Consider the following 22,575-nt stretch of genomic DNA (forward strand, 5'->3'; position numbering starts at 1 on the left):
ATTAAGAAAAACATAAATGAAAAAAAAACATGTTAGCACACTTCCGACTGAATTTTCCTTTGCCGCTCGCCTAAAGTAATAAAATTTTAACAAAGCACAAGGTTTTTTTACCTCAAACTTAAACAAAGTTTCATTATTTCGATTTCATGGAGTTTTGTAAATCGTAAGTTCTATCAAGTGTGTTCAAGTTAATTACATTTTAAACTAATGTGTTAAAAGTAATTCCAAAAAATAAAAGCGTTCATTTTGTTTAGCTTTACTAGTTATGATTACTCAAAATATACTCATAAGCAATATACTCAAAACTTTTATTAAAATTTTTTTTTTTATTAAACTATTTTTTTTATGTTGCACATACTAGTAACTTACCTTACAACAATGTTTTCCAAACAACCTTTCAAAAACGTACAGTAACTATGATCATACTTGTTTGAAAATTATAAACTACTTTTAAACAAAATTTTTCGGTGTATATGAAAAACTAGTTTAACAAGTAAGTAGTTCAACATTAAATTAGCATTTCAAACAACTGATTCAAGCTGTTATACAGTTTAAAAAATACCGATGCAATTTTGCTCGTTACACTTAAACCTTGATCAAACTAAGAACTTATTCTTTGCAGATTTCAACCGAACAAAGTGTGCTGATAAAAGTGAACAAATGGATTTGGTTGTAAATTTTTCAAACAAAATAAAGTCAATTAGATTCAAAGAAATAAATAAGTCGAAAAAGCTTATGAAAACTAGCACTGAATATGAACTTAAACAAAAGTTGATATTTTTTGGACGAAAAATTTTACGTAAAAAAAGAGGTTGGTTTATTTTTTAAGCAGTATTAAGATACAAAGGGTAGTAAACAAAATAAAAACGAGTAAAGAAATCGAAAAGAAAAGCTTTTGAAATAAGGTTGACAAACGTTAGTGTTTGAATACAGCTTTGTTTACAATCAGAACTCATAAGCTTTCAAATTATCTTTAAAAAATAATGCAATTAAGCTTTTTTTTTTCAAACTTTGTTTTGTCACTTCTCATAAATTTAAAGTTAATCGAAACAACATAGAACAACTTATTACTTTCTTGACACATATTTTGAAACAACAACAGTACTGTTTATTAAAGTTTACGATTGAAGTGTTTACCAAGTTAAACATGTGTTTAATTCAGTTTAAGTTGCTTTACTGCTAAAACTAGTTTCTTAGTTTACTCAACCTAGATTAATCATAAAGTTCTGTACAATTGCTTTCATTGACTCGTTACTAGTTATCACTAACTTACTATTAATGTAGTTCAGAACACAACTTAGGATAAGCTACATTTTATTCTCGGATGTCGTTCAGAACATAGCTGTTGTAGCAACAACATACAGATTTGAAAGAAAATCTCATTATCTTACTCAATTATAAATTATATAAAACAAGGTCTTTGCTTGACTCAAAGCTTTATGTTTGCCTATTACGAAACTTGTACTATCATATAATAAGCTGTGAAAAAATGAAGGCTAAAAAAGTTTTATTTTTGCTTTGTCCAAATTTTTTTTCTTCTTTAGATTTACAAAAACTGCATAGCTTAAAGCAACAAGTTACAGTAATTTTAATTTTCTTATGTATAGCGTACAAAAGAGTTACAAATAAGTGGTAGCAAGTTTTTTACTTCTTTTCTTTGTATCATGTTTCACCTAATCATTTGGTTTATTTCGTATGCATGACAAGATAGGCAGCCTTAAACCAACCAAGTAGATGTAAGCTTAGTAAAATTAAATATTTAATTGTACAAGTTCATCATTTTATTAAAGTATTTTGTTGTGTTAAATTGTGTACCTGGTAATAGTGTTCTCTTTCTTTTGAACAATCGATCATGTTTACATTTATGTGTTATATCAGATTTGAATTGTTAAGAATGTTTCAGTTGTAATTGAACAGTTTTTTTTTAAGGACATTAAAAATTGTTTGTTGTTAACAGCTTAAAACGTTTTCAGTTGTTAAGTCAAAGTTTTATTTCTATTTCTGTTTAAGCGTATTATTTTCATTGAAAAATATAACTAGTTTTTACAATGACGTAGGCACAGCTTTTTTTAATAAACTAAAAAAAATGAAATATTGAATTAAAAAAATGTCCACAAAGTAAGCATGAATAAGAATAAGTTTTATTTTGAAAAGAAAATTAAACGGAAAAAGCCTACGAAAAGGACACTCAAGTTAGTTAAAGCTTTTCACTAAGCATTCAGTAATAGTAAGCAATAAAGTAAGGATTAGGGCATCTAGCTAGAGTTCCCTTCTTAACAGCTGCACAAAAAAAGTAAAGTAGAGAAATTGTAGCAAGCTAGGTATTTAATAAATAATAGATTTATAGTTTGGAACGAAATGGTTTATGATTCTTTACCACCACAAAGTTGATTAAGTATGTACATTTGTGTTGTTGAGTCTAGTAGTCAATAGTAGCTTGTGTAATTAATTGGTGATCCACCTAACCTTTAAATTTAAAAAGTACATAGCTTAAAACAAACAAGTATAGTCGTTTTGAGTTGTCTCAAACATAGTTTAAAAAAGAGTTACAAAAAATGGTAAAAAAGTGTTCTTTTTTTTACCTTTGAATCATGTCGTTATTTGGCATAGCCACAGAAAAAAAAGTTCAACAAAACAAGTATGAGCTTTGTAAACAGAAAGATTATTTCAATAGTACGTTTGTTTTAAACAATCACTGTTGTTTACATTAGTTTAATTGTTCAACTTTTAAACACCTTTGTACTGTTTCATTTGCATTCTGATAAATAAGACTAATACACTTTTGACAATCAAACCTCCGTTAAATTAATACCATTGAGTATTTTTAAATATCAATGTAAAGTTTTCTTCTCATTTATTATAATGTCTTACTTAAGCATAATTTTTTATTTAGTATCGTTGTTTTTTTATTAAACTAACCACAAATATCTATTGAGTGTTTGATAAACAAGTCTAAAAAGTTAATTGAACCAGAGTGAGTTTTGTTTAAACAACACGTTAAACAAGAAGATGCCCATTGAAAAAACTTTTTTACCTAACATTTAAATAGTAGTGAAGCAGAAAAACATGTTCTACGGTTTAAGCTCATTATCAAGAATAGTTTAAAATGAAAAGTAAAACTACAAAAACTGAAGTAAGTGTAACTAACTGGTAAAAATAAAAACAGAGAAATTCTGTTTTGAAAATTTATTTACAAGTTATTGAAGTACACTAACTTTTTTACCAACACGCACAATGTAGATATAAATTTGTACATTTTTTTGTCGCTTAGCTAGAGCTTGTTTGACATTCTTTACTCGACATTAGTAGCTGGTCAAATCAATTGGTGGTCCTGATTACTTTAGATTTGTAGAAACATGACTTTAAGCAAACTATTAGAGTTGTTTTAGGTCATCAATTTGTCTCATTTCTAATTAAAACAAGTAACTTTTACTTTGAAAACTAGCATAATAAGTACAAGCAGTTAATCTTTTGTGTTTTACCAATAATGAGCTGGTTTGTTTTATGTGTTTATGTTTTGAATTGAAAATGTTTCTTAAACAAGGTAAACAGAAGTTAACTTTGAAAGAAGGAATATTTAATTTGAAAAAGACATTTATTATTTTTTGTTTTGAACAATCACTTTTAATTCATTTATGCATTCTTATGTTTTCAAAATGTGTTACATGGCCTCAATTGCAATTAAATTGATAAGAAGGAAAAACGTTTAAAAAGTTAAAGCTCGGTTGTTTTAATAATAATCAACAACAACTTAAAATGAATACTAAGTTTTTGCTTGTTATAAGTGATATAAATTTCTGTTTAAAAAGTTTTGTAACTTATTGAATGCTTTTACAGAACTTCAACAAACGAATAAAAAAAATGTTACGTACAAAAAGTATTCAGATGAAAAATCTTACGGACAACATAATCAAGTTAGTTAAGCCTCATTTAATTACAAGTACTACTACTGTTTTGTGAATAAGACTAATGCAATGCTTTTTCTACAATATAACGAGTTACAAATTTATTAAGTGTTTGAAACAAAAAATAGTTTGTTCATTCAAGTGTATGAGTTTTTAATTTACACGAATAAGAACTTATTTGTACTAAGCTTACATTCTTAACTGTAGCTTGTACTTTAAGTAAATACCAAAAGCTGGTTCTATTCTAATGGTGGTCCTGAAAAGGACCGGTTGTTGAGCGTTTATTTTGAGCTGGTGTACTTGGTAACAGCTTTAGTACCTTCTGAAACTGCGTGCTTTGACAACTCGCCGGGGAGCAAAAGCCTGACAGCAGTTTGGATTTCGCGGCTGCTAACAGTAGACCTCTTGTTGTAATGAGCCAAACGTGAAGCCTCTGCTGCAATGCGCTCGAAGATGTCGTTGACAAAAGAGTTCATGATTCCCATCGCCTTGCTGGAGATTCCGGTGTCGGGGTGCACTTGCTTCAAAACTTTGTACACGTAGATGCCAAAGCTTTCTTTGTTCCTCCTCCTTCGCTTCTTCTTGCCGTCGACCGGAGCGGTCTTGGCTACTGACTTCTTCGCGCTTTTGGTTGCTGTCATGATGATGTGTGAACTTCAGTCTCGGCGCCGGTTTATATCCTGAAAAATTATGCAAATTAGCAGAGTTCCGTACGCGAACGATAGCTTGTTTCTCTCACTTCACAATTCTCTCGTTTGTTGTAAATACTTTTGGTGGTCCTGAAAAGGACCTGGTTTTTTTTAACTTAGGCTGACTTTTTTGAAGCGGTCTTCTTAGGCAACAGTACTGCCTGGATGTTTGGAAGAACACCACCTTGAGCAATTGTGACGCCGCCGAGAAGTTTGTTCAACTCTTCGTCGTTGCGAATAGCTAGTTGCAAATGGCGAGGAATGATCCTGCTTTTCTTGTTGTCACGAGCAGCGTTACCGGCAAGCTCGAGCACTTCTGCGCTCAAGTACTCGAGAACGGCAGCCAGATAAACTGGAGCACCAGCTCCGACTCTTTGGCTGTAGTTGCCGGTGCGCAACAGGCGGTGCACGCGACCGACTGGAAACTGCAGTCCTGCACGGGAAGACCTGCTCTTCGGCTTAGATTTGAGTTTTGATCCTTTACCACGTCCTGACATTTTGTTGTTCGAATGATTGTGATGATAGCTTGCACAGCTCAATATAAAACTCATACCTAACCGCGTCGAACGAACAACTAATTTGCATATGTCATAGCTAATGCTAATCTTGTCAAAAATGTTGTAAAAACTTTTATATTGAATTAGGTGGTCCTAAAAAGGACCGGGTTTGCTAAAAGCGATTAGCCACCGAAGCCGTACAAGGTTCTTCCTTGACGCTTGAGTGCGTACACGACGTCGAGTGCTGTGACGGTCTTGCGCTTGGCGTGCTCTGTGTATGTTACTGCATCGCGAATAACATTTTCCAAGAAAACTTTCATGACGCCTCTCGTTTCTTCATAAATCAGTCCCGAGATTCGCTTAACTCCGCCTCGGCGAGCCAAACGGCGGATTGCCGGCTTCGTGATGCCTTGGATGTTATCGCGAAGTACTTTGCGATGGCGCTTAGCACCTCCTTTTCCCAAGCCTTTACCTCCTTTGCCGCGTCCAGACATGTTGTTGAATATACTTATTTCGTCAGTGCGTCGAGTTTATATACAAGCTGTTACGGACGCGTACGGTTACTATTAAACTAATTTGCATACTCAAAAAAGTCTCTTAACTTACATCTTTTCGTTTGCTTTCTTTTTCTCACTATCAAAGTTTTAAGGTGGCCCTGAAAAGGACCGGTTTTAGCTAACGCTTAAGCTCTTTCGCCACGCATTCTCCTGGCGAGCTGGATGTCTTTGGGCATGATTGTCACACGCTTGGCGTGGATCGCGCAAAGGTTGGTATCTTCGAACAAACCAACGAGGTACGCCTCGCTTGCTTCTTGCAAAGCCATAACGGCACTGCTTTGGAACCTCAAGTCAGTTTTGAAGTCTTGAGCAATTTCACGTACCAGACGCTGGAAAGGCAACTTGCGCAAAAGAAGCTCAGTTGACTTCTGGTAGCGTCTGATTTCTCTCAGAGCAACTGTGCCGGGCCTGTAGCGATGAGGCTTCTTCACACCTCCGGTAGCGGGTGCGCTCTTGCGAGCGGCCTTGGTGGCGAGCTGTTTCCTTGGAGCCTTGCCTCCGGTTGACTTACGAGCGGTTTGCTTGGTACGAGCCATTTTGATGATAAATCTGTTTGTTGCAAGACAGCTTATATACTGTTCGCATAGACACGGACGCGAGCGATTCCGCTGTGTAGTCTAATTTGCATATTTTCAACTTAGCATTGTTTATGCATTTTGAGTTGCGTTATACTTTGTTTGAGTGGTCCTAAAAAGGACCTTGGGTAAAAGAACAACTTATTTTTTGCAGCTCTTCTTCTTGGATGCTTTTTTGGCTGCCGGCTTCTTCTTGGTTACTTTCTTCTTCTTGCTTGCAGCTTTTTTAGATGCTGCCTTCTTAGGAGCGCACTTTTTAGCAGGTCGCTTTTTGGCTGCTGGTTTTTTTGCAGCCTTCTTGGGAGCACACTTCTTTTTTGGTTTTTTAACTGCGGCCTTCTTTGCTGCTGGCTTTTTAGCTACTTTTTTTGTCCTCTTCTTGGGCCCAGCAGCTGGCATTGGAGCAAGCTTGAACGAGCCAGAAGCGCCTTTTCCAGTTGTCTGGAGAAAAGCACCTTTGGTCACGCCGCTGGTAAGTGCTCTCTTCAAGTGAGAATTGGAAGCTGTGAGGTCAAGCTTGTAGGTGTCCGCGATATACTTTTGTATCTTCTGGCGGGATGTACCTTTTCGTTCCTTCATTGCTCCAAGGGCAGAGCTAATCATTTCCCTGTAAGTAGGGTGCTCTGCCTTCTTGGCGCTTGGTCTCTTGGAAGACCTGGCTGCGGCTGGCGCTGGTACTGCTGCTACTGCTGTGGTAGACATGTTGAATGAAAATTAAAGCGACCAAAACCTTACTTGCAAGAGTTACTGACTGTGACGAATTGACTGTTGAGCAGTTATGTTTTGCAAGGTACCTTTTACTTCTTAATACAAGCATTATCACGTTTGTTTAAGACACATATGCTTATAAAAACTTAGTTGTCTTATTACGAATGTTGAAAAAGTTCCAGTAAGAAAGAAACCATATCTAACTTGTTCTGAAAGTAACTTTTTTTAAAACATTAGTTTGAAAAGTCCAGAAATAACAGCCTGTATCTTACAGCACACCTCTAAATATATTAAGAAAAACATAAATGAAAAAAAAACATGTTAGCACACTTCCGACTGAATTTTCCTTTGCCGCTCGCCTAAAGTAATAAAATTTTAACAAAGCACAAGGTTTTTTTACCTCAAACTTAAACAAAGTTTCATTATTTCGATTTCATGGAGTTTTGTAAATCGTAAGTTCTATCAAGTGTGTTCAAGTTAATTACATTTTAAACTAATGTGTTAAAAGTAATTCCAAAAAATAAAAGCGTTCATTTTGTTTAGCTTTACTAGTTATGATTACTCAAAATATACTCATAAGCAATATACTCAAAACTTTTATTAAAATTTTTTTTTTTATTAAACTATTTTTTTTATGTTGCACATACTAGTAACTTACCTTACAACAATGTTTTCCAAACAACCTTTCAAAAACGTACAGTAACTATGATCATACTTGTTTGAAAATTATAAACTACTTTTAAACAAAATTTTTCGGTGTATATGAAAAACTAGTTTAACAAGTAAGTAGTTCAACATTAAATTAGCATTTCAAACAACTGATTCAAGCTGTTATACAGTTTAAAAAATACCGATGCAATTTTGCTCGTTACACTTAAACCTTGATCAAACTAAGAACTTATTCTTTGCAGATTTCAACCGAACAAAGTGTGCTGATAAAAGTGAACAAATGGATTTGGTTGTAAATTTTTCAAACAAAATAAAGTCAATTAGATTCAAAGAAATAAATAAGTCGAAAAAGCTTATGAAAACTAGCACTGAATATGAACTTAAACAAAAGTTGATATTTTTTGGACGAAAAATTTTACGTAAAAAAAGAGGTTGGTTTATTTTTTAAGCAGTATTAAGATACAAAGGGTAGTAAACAAAATAAAAACGAGTAAAGAAATCGAAAAGAAAAGCTTTTGAAATAAGGTTGACAAACGTTAGTGTTTGAATACAGCTTTGTTTACAATCAGAACTCATAAGCTTTCAAATTATCTTTAAAAAATAATGCAATTAAGCTTTTTTTTTTCAAACTTTGTTTTGTCACTTCTCATAAATTTAAAGTTAATCGAAACAACATAGAACAACTTATTACTTTCTTGACACATATTTTGAAACAACAACAGTACTGTTTATTAAAGTTTACGATTGAAGTGTTTACCAAGTTAAACATGTGTTTAATTCAGTTTAAGTTGCTTTACTGCTAAAACTAGTTTCTTAGTTTACTCAACCTAGATTAATCATAAAGTTCTGTACAATTGCTTTCATTGACTCGTTACTAGTTATCACTAACTTACTATTAATGTAGTTCAGAACACAACTTAGGATAAGCTACATTTTATTCTCGGATGTCGTTCAGAACATAGCTGTTGTAGCAACAACATACAGATTTGAAAGAAAATCTCATTATCTTACTCAATTATAAATTATATAAAACAAGGTCTTTGCTTGACTCAAAGCTTTATGTTTGCCTATTACGAAACTTGTACTATCATATAATAAGCTGTGAAAAAATGAAGGCTAAAAAAGTTTTATTTTTGCTTTGTCCAAATTTTTTTTCTTCTTTAGATTTACAAAAACTGCATAGCTTAAAGCAACAAGTTACAGTAATTTTAATTTTCTTATGTATAGCGTACAAAAGAGTTACAAATAAGTGGTAGCAAGTTTTTTACTTCTTTTCTTTGTATCATGTTTCACCTAATCATTTGGTTTATTTCGTATGCATGACAAGATAGGCAGCCTTAAACCAACCAAGTAGATGTAAGCTTAGTAAAATTAAATATTTAATTGTACAAGTTCATCATTTTATTAAAGTATTTTGTTGTGTTAAATTGTGTACCTGGTAATAGTGTTCTCTTTCTTTTGAACAATCGATCATGTTTACATTTATGTGTTATATCAGATTTGAATTGTTAAGAATGTTTCAGTTGTAATTGAACAGTTTTTTTTTAAGGACATTAAAAATTGTTTGTTGTTAACAGCTTAAAACGTTTTCAGTTGTTAAGTCAAAGTTTTATTTCTATTTCTGTTTAAGCGTATTATTTTCATTGAAAAATATAACTAGTTTTTACAATGACGTAGGCACAGCTTTTTTTAATAAACTAAAAAAAATGAAATATTGAATTAAAAAAATGTCCACAAAGTAAGCATGAATAAGAATAAGTTTTATTTTGAAAAGAAAATTAAACGGAAAAAGCCTACGAAAAGGACACTCAAGTTAGTTAAAGCTTTTCACTAAGCATTCAGTAATAGTAAGCAATAAAGTAAGGATTAGGGCATCTAGCTAGAGTTCCCTTCTTAACAGCTGCACAAAAAAAGTAAAGTAGAGAAATTGTAGCAAGCTAGGTATTTAATAAATAATAGATTTATAGTTTGGAACGAAATGGTTTATGATTCTTTACCACCACAAAGTTGATTAAGTATGTACATTTGTGTTGTTGAGTCTAGTAGTCAATAGTAGCTTGTGTAATTAATTGGTGATCCACCTAACCTTTAAATTTAAAAAGTACATAGCTTAAAACAAACAAGTATAGTCGTTTTGAGTTGTCTCAAACATAGTTTAAAAAAGAGTTACAAAAAATGGTAAAAAAGTGTTCTTTTTTTTACCTTTGAATCATGTCGTTATTTGGCATAGCCACAGAAAAAAAAGTTCAACAAAACAAGTATGAGCTTTGTAAACAGAAAGATTATTTCAATAGTACGTTTGTTTTAAACAATCACTGTTGTTTACATTAGTTTAATTGTTCAACTTTTAAACACCTTTGTACTGTTTCATTTGCATTCTGATAAATAAGACTAATACACTTTTGACAATCAAACCTCCGTTAAATTAATACCATTGAGTATTTTTAAATATCAATGTAAAGTTTTCTTCTCATTTATTATAATGTCTTACTTAAGCATAATTTTTTATTTAGTATCGTTGTTTTTTTATTAAACTAACCACAAATATCTATTGAGTGTTTGATAAACAAGTCTAAAAAGTTAATTGAACCAGAGTGAGTTTTGTTTAAACAACACGTTAAACAAGAAGATGCCCATTGAAAAAACTTTTTTACCTAACATTTAAATAGTAGTGAAGCAGAAAAACATGTTCTACGGTTTAAGCTCATTATCAAGAATAGTTTAAAATGAAAAGTAAAACTACAAAAACTGAAGTAAGTGTAACTAACTGGTAAAAATAAAAACAGAGAAATTCTGTTTTGAAAATTTATTTACAAGTTATTGAAGTACACTAACTTTTTTACCAACACGCACAATGTAGATATAAATTTGTACATTTTTTTGTCGCTTAGCTAGAGCTTGTTTGACATTCTTTACTCGACATTAGTAGCTGGTCAAATCAATTGGTGGTCCTGATTACTTTAGATTTGTAGAAACATGACTTTAAGCAAACTATTAGAGTTGTTTTAGGTCATCAATTTGTCTCATTTCTAATTAAAACAAGTAACTTTTACTTTGAAAACTAGCATAATAAGTACAAGCAGTTAATCTTTTGTGTTTTACCAATAATGAGCTGGTTTGTTTTATGTGTTTATGTTTTGAATTGAAAATGTTTCTTAAACAAGGTAAACAGAAGTTAACTTTGAAAGAAGGAATATTTAATTTGAAAAAGACATTTATTATTTTTTGTTTTGAACAATCACTTTTAATTCATTTATGCATTCTTATGTTTTCAAAATGTGTTACATGGCCTCAATTGCAATTAAATTGATAAGAAGGAAAAACGTTTAAAAAGTTAAAGCTCGGTTGTTTTAATAATAATCAACAACAACTTAAAATGAATACTAAGTTTTTGCTTGTTATAAGTGATATAAATTTCTGTTTAAAAAGTTTTGTAACTTATTGAATGCTTTTACAGAACTTCAACAAACGAATAAAAAAAATGTTACGTACAAAAAGTATTCAGATGAAAAATCTTACGGACAACATAATCAAGTTAGTTAAGCCTCATTTAATTACAAGTACTACTACTGTTTTGTGAATAAGACTAATGCAATGCTTTTTCTACAATATAACGAGTTACAAATTTATTAAGTGTTTGAAACAAAAAATAGTTTGTTCATTCAAGTGTATGAGTTTTTAATTTACACGAATAAGAACTTATTTGTACTAAGCTTACATTCTTAACTGTAGCTTGTACTTTAAGTAAATACCAAAAGCTGGTTCTATTCTAATGGTGGTCCTGAAAAGGACCGGTTGTTGAGCGTTTATTTTGAGCTGGTGTACTTGGTAACAGCTTTAGTACCTTCTGAAACTGCGTGCTTTGACAACTCGCCGGGGAGCAAAAGCCTGACAGCAGTTTGGATTTCGCGGCTGCTAACAGTAGACCTCTTGTTGTAATGAGCCAAACGTGAAGCCTCTGCTGCAATGCGCTCGAAGATGTCGTTGACAAAAGAGTTCATGATTCCCATCGCCTTGCTGGAGATTCCGGTGTCGGGGTGCACTTGCTTCAAAACTTTGTACACGTAGATGCCAAAGCTTTCTTTGTTCCTCCTCCTTCGCTTCTTCTTGCCGTCGACCGGAGCGGTCTTGGCTACTGACTTCTTCGCGCTTTTGGTTGCTGTCATGATGATGTGTGAACTTCAGTCTCGGCGCCGGTTTATATCCTGAAAAATTATGCAAATTAGCAGAGTTCCGTACGCGAACGATAGCTTGTTTCTCTCACTTCACAATTCTCTCGTTTGTTGTAAATACTTTTGGTGGTCCTGAAAAGGACCTGGTTTTTTTTAACTTAGGCTGACTTTTTTGAAGCGGTCTTCTTAGGCAACAGTACTGCCTGGATGTTTGGAAGAACACCACCTTGAGCAATTGTGACGCCGCCGAGAAGTTTGTTCAACTCTTCGTCGTTGCGAATAGCTAGTTGCAAATGGCGAGGAATGATCCTGCTTTTCTTGTTGTCACGAGCAGCGTTACCGGCAAGCTCGAGCACTTCTGCGCTCAAGTACTCGAGAACGGCAGCCAGATAAACTGGAGCACCAGCTCCGACTCTTTGGCTGTAGTTGCCGGTGCGCAACAGGCGGTGCACGCGACCGACTGGAAACTGCAGTCCTGCACGGGAAGACCTGCTCTTCGGCTTAGATTTGAGTTTTGATCCTTTACCACGTCCTGACATTTTGTTGTTCGAATGATTGTGATGATAGCTTGCACAGCTCAATATAAAACTCATACCTAACCGCGTCGAACGAACAACTAATTTGCATATGTCATAGCTAATGCTAATCTTGTCAAAAATGTTGTAAAAACTTTTATATTGAATTAGGTGGTCCTAAAAAGGACCGGGTTTGCTAAAAGCGATTAGCCACCGAAGCCGTACAAGGTTCTTCCTTGACGCTTGAGTGCGTACACGACGTCGAGTGCTGTGACGGTCTTGCGCTTGGCGTGCTCTGTGTATGTTACTGCATCGCGAATAACATTTTCCAAGAAAACTTTCATGACGCCTCTCGTTTCTTCATAAATCAGTCCCGAGATTCGCTTAACTCCGCCTCGGCGAGCCAAACGGCGGATTGCCGGCTTCGTGATGCCTTGGATGTTATCGCGAAGTACTTTGCGATGGCGCTTAGCACCTCCTTTTCCCAAGCCTTTACCTCCTTTGCCGCGTCCAGACATGTTGTTGAATATACTTATTTCGTCAGTGCGTCGAGTTTATATACAAGCTGTTACGGACGCGTACGGTTACTATTAAACTAATTTGCATACTCAAAAAAGTCTCTTAACTTACATCTTTTCGTTTGCTTTCTTTTTCTCACTATCAAAGTTTTAAGGTGGCCCTGAAAAGGACCGGTTTTAGCTAACGCTTAAGCTCTTTCGCCACGCATTCTCCTGGCGAGCTGGATGTCTTTGGGCATGATTGTCACACGCTTGGCGTGGATCGCGCAAAGGTTGGTATCTTCGAACAAACCAACGAGGTACGCCTCGCTTGCTTCTTGCAAAGCCATAACGGCACTGCTTTGGAACCTCAAGTCAGTTTTGAAGTCTTGAGCAATTTCACGTACCAGACGCTGGAAAGGCAACTTGCGCAAAAGAAGCTCAGTTGACTTCTGGTAGCGTCTGATTTCTCTCAGAGCAACTGTGCCGGGCCTGTAGCGATGAGGCTTCTTCACACCTCCGGTAGCGGGTGCGCTCTTGCGAGCGGCCTTGGTGGCGAGCTGTTTCCTTGGAGCCTTGCCTCCGGTTGACTTACGAGCGGTTTGCTTGGTACGAGCCATTTTGATGATAAATCTGTTTGTTGCAAGACAGCTTATATACTGTTCGCATAGACACGGACGCGAGCGATTCCGCTGTGTAGTCTAATTTGCATATTTTCAACTTAGCATTGTTTATGCATTTTGAGTTGCGTTATACTTTGTTTGAGTGGTCCTAAAAAGGACCTTGGGTAAAAGAACAACTTATTTTTTGCAGCTCTTCTTCTTGGATGCTTTTTTGGCTGCCGGCTTCTTCTTGGTTACTTTCTTCTTCTTGCTTGCAGCTTTTTTAGATGCTGCCTTCTTAGGAGCGCACTTTTTAGCAGGTCGCTTTTTGGCTGCTGGTTTTTTTGCAGCCTTCTTGGGAGCACACTTCTTTTTTGGTTTTTTAACTGCGGCCTTCTTTGCTGCTGGCTTTTTAGCTACTTTTTTTGTCCTCTTCTTGGGCCCAGCAGCTGGCATTGGAGCAAGCTTGAACGAGCCAGAAGCGCCTTTTCCAGTTGTCTGGAGAAAAGCACCTTTGGTCACGCCGCTGGTAAGTGCTCTCTTCAAGTGAGAATTGGAAGCTGTGAGGTCAAGCTTGTAGGTGTCCGCGATATACTTTTGTATCTTCTGGCGGGATGTACCTTTTCGTTCCTTCATTGCTCCAAGGGCAGAGCTAATCATTTCCCTGTAAGTAGGGTGCTCTGCCTTCTTGGCGCTTGGTCTCTTGGAAGACCTGGCTGCGGCTGGCGCTGGTACTGCTGCTACTGCTGTGGTAGACATGTTGAATGAAAATTAAAGCGACCAAAACCTTACTTGCAAGAGTTACTGACTGTGACGAATTGACTGTTGAGCAGTTATGTTTTGCAAGGTACCTTTTACTTCTTAATACAAGCATTATCACGTTTGTTTAAGACACATATGCTTATAAAAACTTAGTTGTCTTATTACGAATGTTGAAAAAGTTCCAGTAAGAAAGAAACCATATCTAACTTGTTCTGAAAGTAACTTTTTTTAAAACATTAGTTTGAAAAGTCCAGAAATAACAGCCTGTATCTTACAGCACACCTCTAAATATATTAAGAAAAACATAAATGAAAAAAAAACATGTTAGCACACTTCCGACTGAATTTTCCTTTGCCGCTCGCCTAAAGTAATAAAATTTTAACAAAGCACAAGGTTTTTTTACCTCAAACTTAAACAAAGTTTCATTATTTCGATTTCATGGAGTTTTGTAAATCGTAAGTTCTATCAAGTGTGTTCAAGTTAATTACATTTTAAACTAATGTGTTAAAAGTAATTCCAAAAAATAAAAGCGTTCATTTTGTTTAGCTTTACTAGTTATGATTACTCAAAATATACTCATAAGCAATATACTCAAAACTTTTATTAAAATTTTTTTTTTTATTAAACTATTTTTTTTATGTTGCACATACTAGTAACTTACCTTACAACAATGTTTTCCAAACAACCTTTCAAAAACGTACAGTAACTATGATCATACTTGTTTGAAAATTATAAACTACTTTTAAACAAAATTTTTCGGTGTATATGAAAAACTAGTTTAACAAGTAAGTAGTTCAACATTAAATTAGCATTTCAAACAACTGATTCAAGCTGTTATACAGTTTAAAAAATACCGATGCAATTTTGCTCGTTACACTTAAACCTTGATCAAACTAAGAACTTATTCTTTGCAGATTTCAACCGAACAAAGTGTGCTGATAAAAGTGAACAAATGGATTTGGTTGTAAATTTTTCAAACAAAATAAAGTCAATTAGATTCAAAGAAATAAATAAGTCGAAAAAGCTTATGAAAACTAGCACTGAATATGAACTTAAACAAAAGTTGATATTTTTTGGACGAAAAATTTTACGTAAAAAAAGAGGTTGGTTTATTTTTTAAGCAGTATTAAGATACAAAGGGTAGTAAACAAAATAAAAACGAGTAAAGAAATCGAAAAGAAAAGCTTTTGAAATAAGGTTGACAAACGTTAGTGTTTGAATACAGCTTTGTTTACAATCAGAACTCATAAGCTTTCAAATTATCTTTAAAAAATAATGCAATTAAGCTTTTTTTTTTCAAACTTTGTTTTGTCACTTCTCATAAATTTAAAGTTAATCGAAACAACATAGAACAACTTATTACTTTCTTGACACATATTTTGAAACAACAACAGTACTGTTTATTAAAGTTTACGATTGAAGTGTTTACCAAGTTAAACATGTGTTTAATTCAGTTTAAGTTGCTTTACTGCTAAAACTAGTTTCTTAGTTTACTCAACCTAGATTAATCATAAAGTTCTGTACAATTGCTTTCATTGACTCGTTACTAGTTATCACTAACTTACTATTAATGTAGTTCAGAACACAACTTAGGATAAGCTACATTTTATTCTCGGATGTCGTTCAGAACATAGCTGTTGTAGCAACAACATACAGATTTGAAAGAAAATCTCATTATCTTACTCAATTATAAATTATATAAAACAAGGTCTTTGCTTGACTCAAAGCTTTATGTTTGCCTATTACGAAACTTGTACTATCATATAATAAGCTGTGAAAAAATGAAGGCTAAAAAAGTTTTATTTTTGCTTTGTCCAAATTTTTTTTCTTCTTTAGATTTACAAAAACTGCATAGCTTAAAGCAACAAGTTACAGTAATTTTAATTTTCTTATGTATAGCGTACAAAAGAGTTACAAATAAGTGGTAGCAAGTTTTTTACTTCTTTTCTTTGTATCATGTTTCACCTAATCATTTGGTTTATTTCGTATGCATGACAAGATAGGCAGCCTTAAACCAACCAAGTAGATGTAAGCTTAGTAAAATTAAATATTTAATTGTACAAGTTCATCATTTTATTAAAGTATTTTGTTGTGTTAAATTGTGTACCTGGTAATAGTGTTCTCTTTCTTTTGAACAATCGATCATGTTTACATTTATGTGTTATATCAGATTTGAATTGTTAAGAATGTTTCAGTTGTAATTGAACAGTTTTTTTTTAAGGACATTAAAAATTGTTTGTTGTTAACAGCTTAAAACGTTTTCAGTTGTTAAGTCAAAGTTTTATTTCTATTTCTGTTTAAGCGTATTATTTTCATTGAAAAATATAACTAGTTTTTACAATGACGTAGGCACAGCTTTTTTTAATAAACTAAAAAAAATGAAATATTGAATTAAAAAAATGTCCACAAAGTAAGCATGAATAAGAATAAGTTTTATTTTGAAAAGAAAATTAAACGGAAAAAGCCTACGAAAAGGACACTCAAGTTAGTTAAAGCTTTTCACTAAGCATTCAGTAATAGTAAGCAATAAAGTAAGGATTAGGGCATCTAGCTAGAGTTCCCTTCTTAACAGCTGCACAAAAAAAGTAAAGTAGAGAAATTGTAGCAAGCTAGGTATTTAATAAATAATAGATTTATAGTTTGGAACGAAATGGTTTATGATTCTTTACCACCACAAAGTTGATTAAGTATGTACATTTGTGTTGTTGAGTCTAGTAGTCAATAGTAGCTTGTGTAATTAATTGGTGATCCACCTAACCTTTAAATTTAAAAAGTACATAGCTTAAAACAAACAAGTATAGTCGTTTTGAGTTGTCTCAAACATAGTTTAAAAAAGAGTTACAAAAAATGGTAAAAAAGTGTTCTTTTTTTTACCTTTGAATCATGTCGTTATTTGGCATAGCCACAGAAAAAAAAGTTCAACAAAACAAGTATGAGCTTTGTAAACAGAAAGATTATTTCAATAGTACGTTTGTTTTAAACAATCACTGTTGTTTACATTAGTTTAATTGTTCAACTTTTAAACACCTTTGTACTGTTTCATTTGCATTCTGATAAATAAGACTAATACACTTTTGACAATCAAACCTCCGTTAAATTAATACCATTGAGTATTTTTAAATATCAATGTAAAGTTTTCTTCTCATTTATTATAATGTCTTACTTAAGCATAATTTTTTATTTAGTATCGTTGTTTTTTTATTAAACTAACCACAAATATCTATTGAGTGTTTGATAAACAAGTCTAAAAAGTTAATTGAACCAGAGTGAGTTTTGTTTAAACAACACGTTAAACAAGAAGATGCCCATTGAAAAAACTTTTTTACCTAACATTTAAATAGTAGTGAAGCAGAAAAACATGTTCTACGGTTTAAGCTCATTATCAAGAATAGTTTAAAATGAAAAGTAAAACTACAAAAACTGAAGTAAGTGTAACTAACTGGTAAAAATAAAAACAGAGAAATTCTGTTTTGAAAATTTATTTACAAGTTATTGAAGTACACTAACTTTTTTACCAACACGCACAATGTAGATATAAATTTGTACATTTTTTTGTCGCTTAGCTAGAGCTTGTTTGACATTCTTTACTCGACATTAGTAGCTGGTCAAATCAATTGGTGGTCCTGATTACTTTAGATTTGTAGAAACATGACTTTAAGCAAACTATTAGAGTTGTTTTAGGTCATCAATTTGTCTCATTTCTAATTAAAACAAGTAACTTTTACTTTGAAAACTAGCATAATAAGTACAAGCAGTTAATCTTTTGTGTTTTACCAATAATGAGCTGGTTTGTTTTATGTGTTTATGTTTTGAATTGAAAATGTTTCTTAAACAAGGTAAACAGAAGTTAACTTTGAAAGAAGGAATATTTAATTTGAAAAAGACATTTATTATTTTTTGTTTTGAACAATCACTTTTAATTCATTTATGCATTCTTATGTTTTCAAAATGTGTTACATGGCCTCAATTGCAATTAAATTGATAAGAAGGAAAAACGTTTAAAAAGTTAAAGCTCGGTTGTTTTAATAATAATCAACAACAACTTAAAATGAATACTAAGTTTTTGCTTGTTATAAGTGATATAAATTTCTGTTTAAAAAGTTTTGTAACTTATTGAATGCTTTTACAGAACTTCAACAAACGAATAAAAAAAATGTTACGTACAAAAAGTATTCAGATGAAAAATCTTACGGACAACATAATCAAGTTAGTTAAGCCTCATTTAATTACAAGTACTACTACTGTTTTGTGAATAAGACTAATGCAATGCTTTTTCTACAATATAACGAGTTACAAATTTATTAAGTGTTTGAAACAAAAAATAGTTTGTTCATTCAAGTGTATGAGTTTTTAATTTACACGAATAAGAACTTATTTGTACTAAGCTTACATTCTTAACTGTAGCTTGTACTTTAAGTAAATACCAAAAGCTGGTTCTATTCTAATGGTGGTCCTGAAAAGGACCGGTTGTTGAGCGTTTATTTTGAGCTGGTGTACTTGGTAACAGCTTTAGTACCTTCTGAAACTGCGTGCTTTGACAACTCGCCGGGGAGCAAAAGCCTGACAGCAGTTTGGATTTCGCGGCTGCTAACAGTAGACCTCTTGTTGTAATGAGCCAAACGTGAAGCCTCTGCTGCAATGCGCTCGAAGATGTCGTTGACAAAAGAGTTCATGATTCCCATCGCCTTGCTGGAGATTCCGGTGTCGGGGTGCACTTGCTTCAAAACTTTGTACACGTAGATGCCAAAGCTTTCTTTGTTCCTCCTCCTTCGCTTCTTCTTGCCGTCGACCGGAGCGGTCTTGGCTACTGACTTCTTCGCGCCTTTGGTTGCTGTCATGATGATGTGTGAACTTCAGTCTCGGCGCCGGTTTATATCCTGAAAAATTATGCAAATTAGCACAGTTCCGTACGCGAACGATAGCTAATTTCTCTCACTTCACAATTCTCTCGTTTGTTGTAAATACTTTTGGTGGTCCTGAAAAGGACCTGGTTTTTTTTAACTTAGGCTGACTTTTTTGAAGCGGTCTTCTTAGGCAACAGTACTGCCTGGATGTTTGGAAGAACACCACCTTGAGCAATTGTGACGCCGCCGAGAAGTTTGTTCAACTCTTCGTCGTTGCGAATAGCTAGTTGCAAATGGCGAGGAATGATCCTGCTTTTCTTGTTGTCACGAGCAGCGTTACCGGCAAGCTCGAGCACTTCTGCGCTCAAGTACTCGAGAACGGCAGCCAGATAAACTGGAGCACCAGCTCCGACTCTTTGGCTGTAGTTGCCGGTGCGCAACAGGCGGTGCACGCGACCGACTGGAAACTGCAGTCCTGCACGGGAAGACCTGCTCTTCGGCTTAGATTTGAGTTTTGATCCTTTACCACGTCCTGACATTTTGTTGTTCGAATGATTGTGATGATAGCTTGCACAGCTCAATATACAACTCATACCTAACCGCGTCGAATGAACAACTAATTTGCATATGTCATAGCTAATGCTAATCTTGTCAAAACTTTTATATTGAATTAGGTGGTCCTAAAAAGGACCGGGTTTGCTAAAAGCGATTAGCCACCGAAGCCGTACAAGGTTCTTCCTTGACGCTTGAGTGCGTACACGACGTCGAGTGCTGTGACGGTCTTGCGCTTGGCGTGCTCTGTGTATGTTACTGCATCGCGAATAACATTTTCCAAGAAAACTTTCATGACGCCTCTCGTTTCTTCATAAATCAGTCCCGAGATTCGCTTAACTCCGCCTCGGCGAGCCAAACGGCGGATTGCCGGCTTCGTGATGCCTTGGATGTTATCGCGAAGTACTTTGCGATGGCGCTTAGCACCTCCTTTTCCCAAGCCTTTACCTCCTTTGCCGCGTCCAGACATGTTGTTGAATATACTTATTTCGTCAGTGCGTCGAGTTTATATACAAGCTGTTACGGACGCGTACGGTTACTACTAAACTAATTTGCATACTCAAAAAAGTCTCTTAACTTACATCTTTTCGTTTGCTTTCTTTTTCTCACTATCAAAGTTTTAAGGTGGCCCTGAAAAGGACCGGTTTTAGCTAACGCTTAAGCTCTTTCGCCACGCATTCTCCTGGCGAGCTGGATGTCTTTGGGCATGATTGTCACACGCTTGGCGTGGATCGCGCAAAGGTTGGTATCTTCGAACAAACCAACGAGGTACGCCTCGCTTGCTTCTTGCAAAGCCATAACGGCACTGCTTTGGAACCTCAAGTCAGTTTTGAAGTCTTGAGCAATTTCACGTACCAGACGCTGGAAAGGCAACTTGCGCAAAAGAAGCTCAGTTGACTTCTGGTAGCGTCTGATTTCTCTCAGAGCAACTGTGCCGGGCCTGTAGCGATGAGGCTTCTTCACACCTCCGGTAGCGGGTGCGCTCTTGCGAGCGGCCTTGGTGGCGAGCTGTTTCCTTGGAGCCTTGCCTCCGGTTGACTTACGAGCGGTTTGCTTGGTACGAGCCATTTTGATGATAAATCTGTTTGTTGCAAGACAGCTTATATACTGTTCGCATAGACACGGACGCGAGCGATTCCGCTGTGTAGTCTAATTTGCATATTTTCAACTTAGCATTGTTTATGCATTTTGAGTTGCGTTATACTTTGTTTGAGTGGTCCTAAAAAGGACCTTGGGTAAAAGAACAACTTATTTTTTGCAGCTCTTCTTCTTGGATGCTTTTTTGGCTGCCGGCTTCTTCTTGGTTACTTTCTTCTTCTTGCTTGCAGCTTTTTTAGATGCTGCCTTCTTAGGAGCGCACTTTTTAGCAGGTCGCTTTTTGGCTGCTGGTTTTTTTGCAGCCTTCTTGGGAGCACACTTCTTTTTTGGTTTTTTAACTGCGGCCTTCTTTGCTGCTGGCTTTTTAGCTACTTTTTTTGTCCTCTTCTTGGGCCCAGCAGCTGGCATTGGAGCAAGCTTGAACGAGCCAGAAGCGCCTTTTCCAGTTGTCTGGAGAAAAGCACCTTTGGTCACGCCGCTGGTAAGTGCTCTCTTCAAGTGAGAATTGGAAGCTGTGAGGTCAAGCTTGTAGGTGTCCGCGATATACTTTTGTATCTTCTGGCGGGATGTACCTTTTCGTTCCTTCATTGCTCCAAGGGCAGAGCTAATCATTTCCCTGTAAGTAGGGTGCTCTGCCTTCTTGGCGCTTGGTCTCTTGGAAGACCTGGCTGCGGCTGGCGCTGGTACTGCTGCTACTGCTGTGGTAGACATGTTGAATGAAAATTAAAGCGACCAAAACCTTACTTGCAAGAGTTACTGACTGTGACGAATTGACTGTTGAGCAGTTATGTTTTGCAAGGTACCTTTTACTTCTTAATACAAGCATTATCACGTTTGTTTAAGACACATATGCTTATAAAAACTTAGTTGTCTTATTACGAATGTTGAAAAAGTTCCAGTAAGAAAGAAACCATATCTAACTTGTTCTGAAAGTAACTTTTTTTAAAACATTAGTTTGAAAAGTCCAGAAATAACAGCCTGTATCTTACAGCACACCTCTAAATATATTAAGAAAAACATAAATGAAAAAAAAACATGTTTGCACACTTCCGACTGAATTTTCCTTTGCCGCTCGCCTAAAGTAATAAAATTTTAACAAAGCACAAGGTTTTTTTACCTCAAACTTAAACAAAGTTTCATTATTTCGATTTCATGGAGTTTTGTAAATCGTAAGTTCTATCAAGTGTGTTCAAGTTAATCACATTTTAAACTAATGTGTTAAAAGTAATTCCAAAAAATAAAAGTGTTCATTTTGTTTAGCTTTACTAGTTATGATTACTCAAAATATACTCATAAGCAATATACTCAAAACTTTTATTAAAATTTTTTTTTTTATTAAACTATTTTTTTTATGTTGCACATACTAGTAACTTACCTTACAACAATGTTTTCCAAACAACCTTTCAAAAACGTACAGTAACTATGATCATACTTGTTTGAAAATTATAAACTACTTTTAAACAAAATTTTTCGGTGTATATGAAAAACTAGTTTAACAAGTAAGTAGTTCAACATTAAATTAGCATTTCAAACAACTGATTCAAGCTGTTATACAGTTTAAAAAATACCGATGCAATTTTGCTCGTTACACTTAAACCTTGATCAAACTAAGAACTTATTCTTTGCAGATTTCAACCGAACAAAGTGTGCTGATAAAAGTGAACAAATGGATTTGGTTGTAAATTTTTCAAACAAAATAAAGTCAATTAGATTCAAAGAAATAAATAAGTCGAAAAAGCTTATGAAAACTAGCACTGAATATGAACTTAAACAAAAGTTGATATTTTTTGGACGAAAAATTTTACGTAAAAAAAGAGGTTGGTTTATTTTTTAAGCAGTATTAAGATACAAAGGGTAGTAAACAAAATAAAAACGAGTAAAGAAATCGAAAAGAAAAGCTTTTGAAATAAGGTTGACAAACGTTAGTGTTTGA

General features: G+C 34.5%; 12 protein-coding genes across 12 annotated transcripts; all 12 read right to left on the minus strand.

Moving 5' to 3' along the window:
• Nucleotides 1-4,186: 4,186 nt before the first annotated feature.
• Nucleotides 4,187-4,546, minus strand: LOC145841604 (histone H2B 1/2-like). The gene has a single exon (XM_082948959.1). The coding sequence runs from the start codon at nt 4,544-4,546 to the stop codon at nt 4,187-4,189; it is 360 nt and encodes a 119-aa protein (XP_082805085.1).
• A 164-nt stretch (nt 4,547-4,710) lies between these two features.
• LOC145841606 (histone H2A) lies at nt 4,711-5,091 on the minus strand. Its single transcript, XM_082948960.1, has one exon. It carries the CDS (start codon nt 5,089-5,091, stop codon nt 4,711-4,713), a length of 381 nt encoding a protein of 126 aa, XP_082805086.1.
• Nucleotides 5,092-5,273: 182 nt separating this feature from the next.
• LOC145841607 (histone H4-like) lies at nt 5,274-5,585 on the minus strand. Its single transcript, XM_082948961.1, has one exon. It carries the CDS (start codon nt 5,583-5,585, stop codon nt 5,274-5,276), a length of 312 nt encoding a protein of 103 aa, XP_082805087.1.
• A 188-nt stretch (nt 5,586-5,773) lies between these two features.
• On the minus strand, nt 5,774-6,184 carry LOC145841608 (histone H3). The gene has a single exon (XM_082948962.1). The coding sequence runs from the start codon at nt 6,182-6,184 to the stop codon at nt 5,774-5,776; it is 411 nt and encodes a 136-aa protein (XP_082805088.1).
• Nucleotides 6,185-11,406: 5,222 nt separating this feature from the next.
• LOC145841609 (histone H2B 1/2-like) lies at nt 11,407-11,766 on the minus strand. Its single transcript, XM_082948964.1, has one exon. It carries the CDS (start codon nt 11,764-11,766, stop codon nt 11,407-11,409), a length of 360 nt encoding a protein of 119 aa, XP_082805090.1.
• Nucleotides 11,767-11,930: 164 nt separating this feature from the next.
• LOC145841610 (histone H2A) lies at nt 11,931-12,311 on the minus strand. The gene has a single exon (XM_082948965.1). It carries the CDS (start codon nt 12,309-12,311, stop codon nt 11,931-11,933), a length of 381 nt encoding a protein of 126 aa, XP_082805091.1.
• Nucleotides 12,312-12,493: 182 nt separating this feature from the next.
• On the minus strand, nt 12,494-12,805 carry LOC145841611 (histone H4-like). The gene has a single exon (XM_082948966.1). It carries the CDS (start codon nt 12,803-12,805, stop codon nt 12,494-12,496), a length of 312 nt encoding a protein of 103 aa, XP_082805092.1.
• A 188-nt stretch (nt 12,806-12,993) lies between these two features.
• Nucleotides 12,994-13,404, minus strand: LOC145841612 (histone H3). The gene has a single exon (XM_082948967.1). The coding sequence runs from the start codon at nt 13,402-13,404 to the stop codon at nt 12,994-12,996; it is 411 nt and encodes a 136-aa protein (XP_082805093.1).
• A 5,222-nt stretch (nt 13,405-18,626) lies between these two features.
• LOC145841613 (histone H2B 1/2-like) lies at nt 18,627-18,986 on the minus strand. Its single transcript, XM_082948968.1, has one exon. It carries the CDS (start codon nt 18,984-18,986, stop codon nt 18,627-18,629), a length of 360 nt encoding a protein of 119 aa, XP_082805094.1.
• A 164-nt stretch (nt 18,987-19,150) lies between these two features.
• LOC145841614 (histone H2A) lies at nt 19,151-19,531 on the minus strand. The gene has a single exon (XM_082948969.1). It carries the CDS (start codon nt 19,529-19,531, stop codon nt 19,151-19,153), a length of 381 nt encoding a protein of 126 aa, XP_082805095.1.
• A 170-nt stretch (nt 19,532-19,701) lies between these two features.
• Nucleotides 19,702-20,013, minus strand: LOC145841615 (histone H4-like). The gene has a single exon (XM_082948970.1). It carries the CDS (start codon nt 20,011-20,013, stop codon nt 19,702-19,704), a length of 312 nt encoding a protein of 103 aa, XP_082805096.1.
• A 188-nt stretch (nt 20,014-20,201) lies between these two features.
• LOC145841616 (histone H3) lies at nt 20,202-20,612 on the minus strand. Its single transcript, XM_082948971.1, has one exon. The coding sequence runs from the start codon at nt 20,610-20,612 to the stop codon at nt 20,202-20,204; it is 411 nt and encodes a 136-aa protein (XP_082805097.1).
• Between the last annotated feature and the right edge of the window lie 1,963 nt (nt 20,613-22,575).

Source organism: Thalia democratica, chromosome 7 (genome assembly GCF_965202585.1).
Source record: "Thalia democratica chromosome 7, ktThaDemo2.hap1.1, whole genome shotgun sequence".
NCBI classification, from domain to species: domain Eukaryota; kingdom Metazoa; phylum Chordata; class Thaliacea; order Salpida; family Salpidae; genus Thalia; species Thalia democratica.

Coding starts and splice junctions, on each gene's coding strand:
- LOC145841604 (XM_082948959.1), bottom strand. CDS start 4,546: ATGACAGCAACCAAAAGCGCGAAGAAGTCAGTAGCCAAGACCGCTCCG.
- LOC145841606 (XM_082948960.1), bottom strand. CDS start 5,091: ATGTCAGGACGTGGTAAAGGATCAAAACTCAAATCTAAGCCGAAGAGC.
- LOC145841607 (XM_082948961.1), bottom strand. CDS start 5,585: ATGTCTGGACGCGGCAAAGGAGGTAAAGGCTTGGGAAAAGGAGGTGCT.
- LOC145841608 (XM_082948962.1), bottom strand. CDS start 6,184: ATGGCTCGTACCAAGCAAACCGCTCGTAAGTCAACCGGAGGCAAGGCT.
- LOC145841609 (XM_082948964.1), bottom strand. CDS start 11,766: ATGACAGCAACCAAAAGCGCGAAGAAGTCAGTAGCCAAGACCGCTCCG.
- LOC145841610 (XM_082948965.1), bottom strand. CDS start 12,311: ATGTCAGGACGTGGTAAAGGATCAAAACTCAAATCTAAGCCGAAGAGC.
- LOC145841611 (XM_082948966.1), bottom strand. CDS start 12,805: ATGTCTGGACGCGGCAAAGGAGGTAAAGGCTTGGGAAAAGGAGGTGCT.
- LOC145841612 (XM_082948967.1), bottom strand. CDS start 13,404: ATGGCTCGTACCAAGCAAACCGCTCGTAAGTCAACCGGAGGCAAGGCT.
- LOC145841613 (XM_082948968.1), bottom strand. CDS start 18,986: ATGACAGCAACCAAAGGCGCGAAGAAGTCAGTAGCCAAGACCGCTCCG.
- LOC145841614 (XM_082948969.1), bottom strand. CDS start 19,531: ATGTCAGGACGTGGTAAAGGATCAAAACTCAAATCTAAGCCGAAGAGC.
- LOC145841615 (XM_082948970.1), bottom strand. CDS start 20,013: ATGTCTGGACGCGGCAAAGGAGGTAAAGGCTTGGGAAAAGGAGGTGCT.
- LOC145841616 (XM_082948971.1), bottom strand. CDS start 20,612: ATGGCTCGTACCAAGCAAACCGCTCGTAAGTCAACCGGAGGCAAGGCT.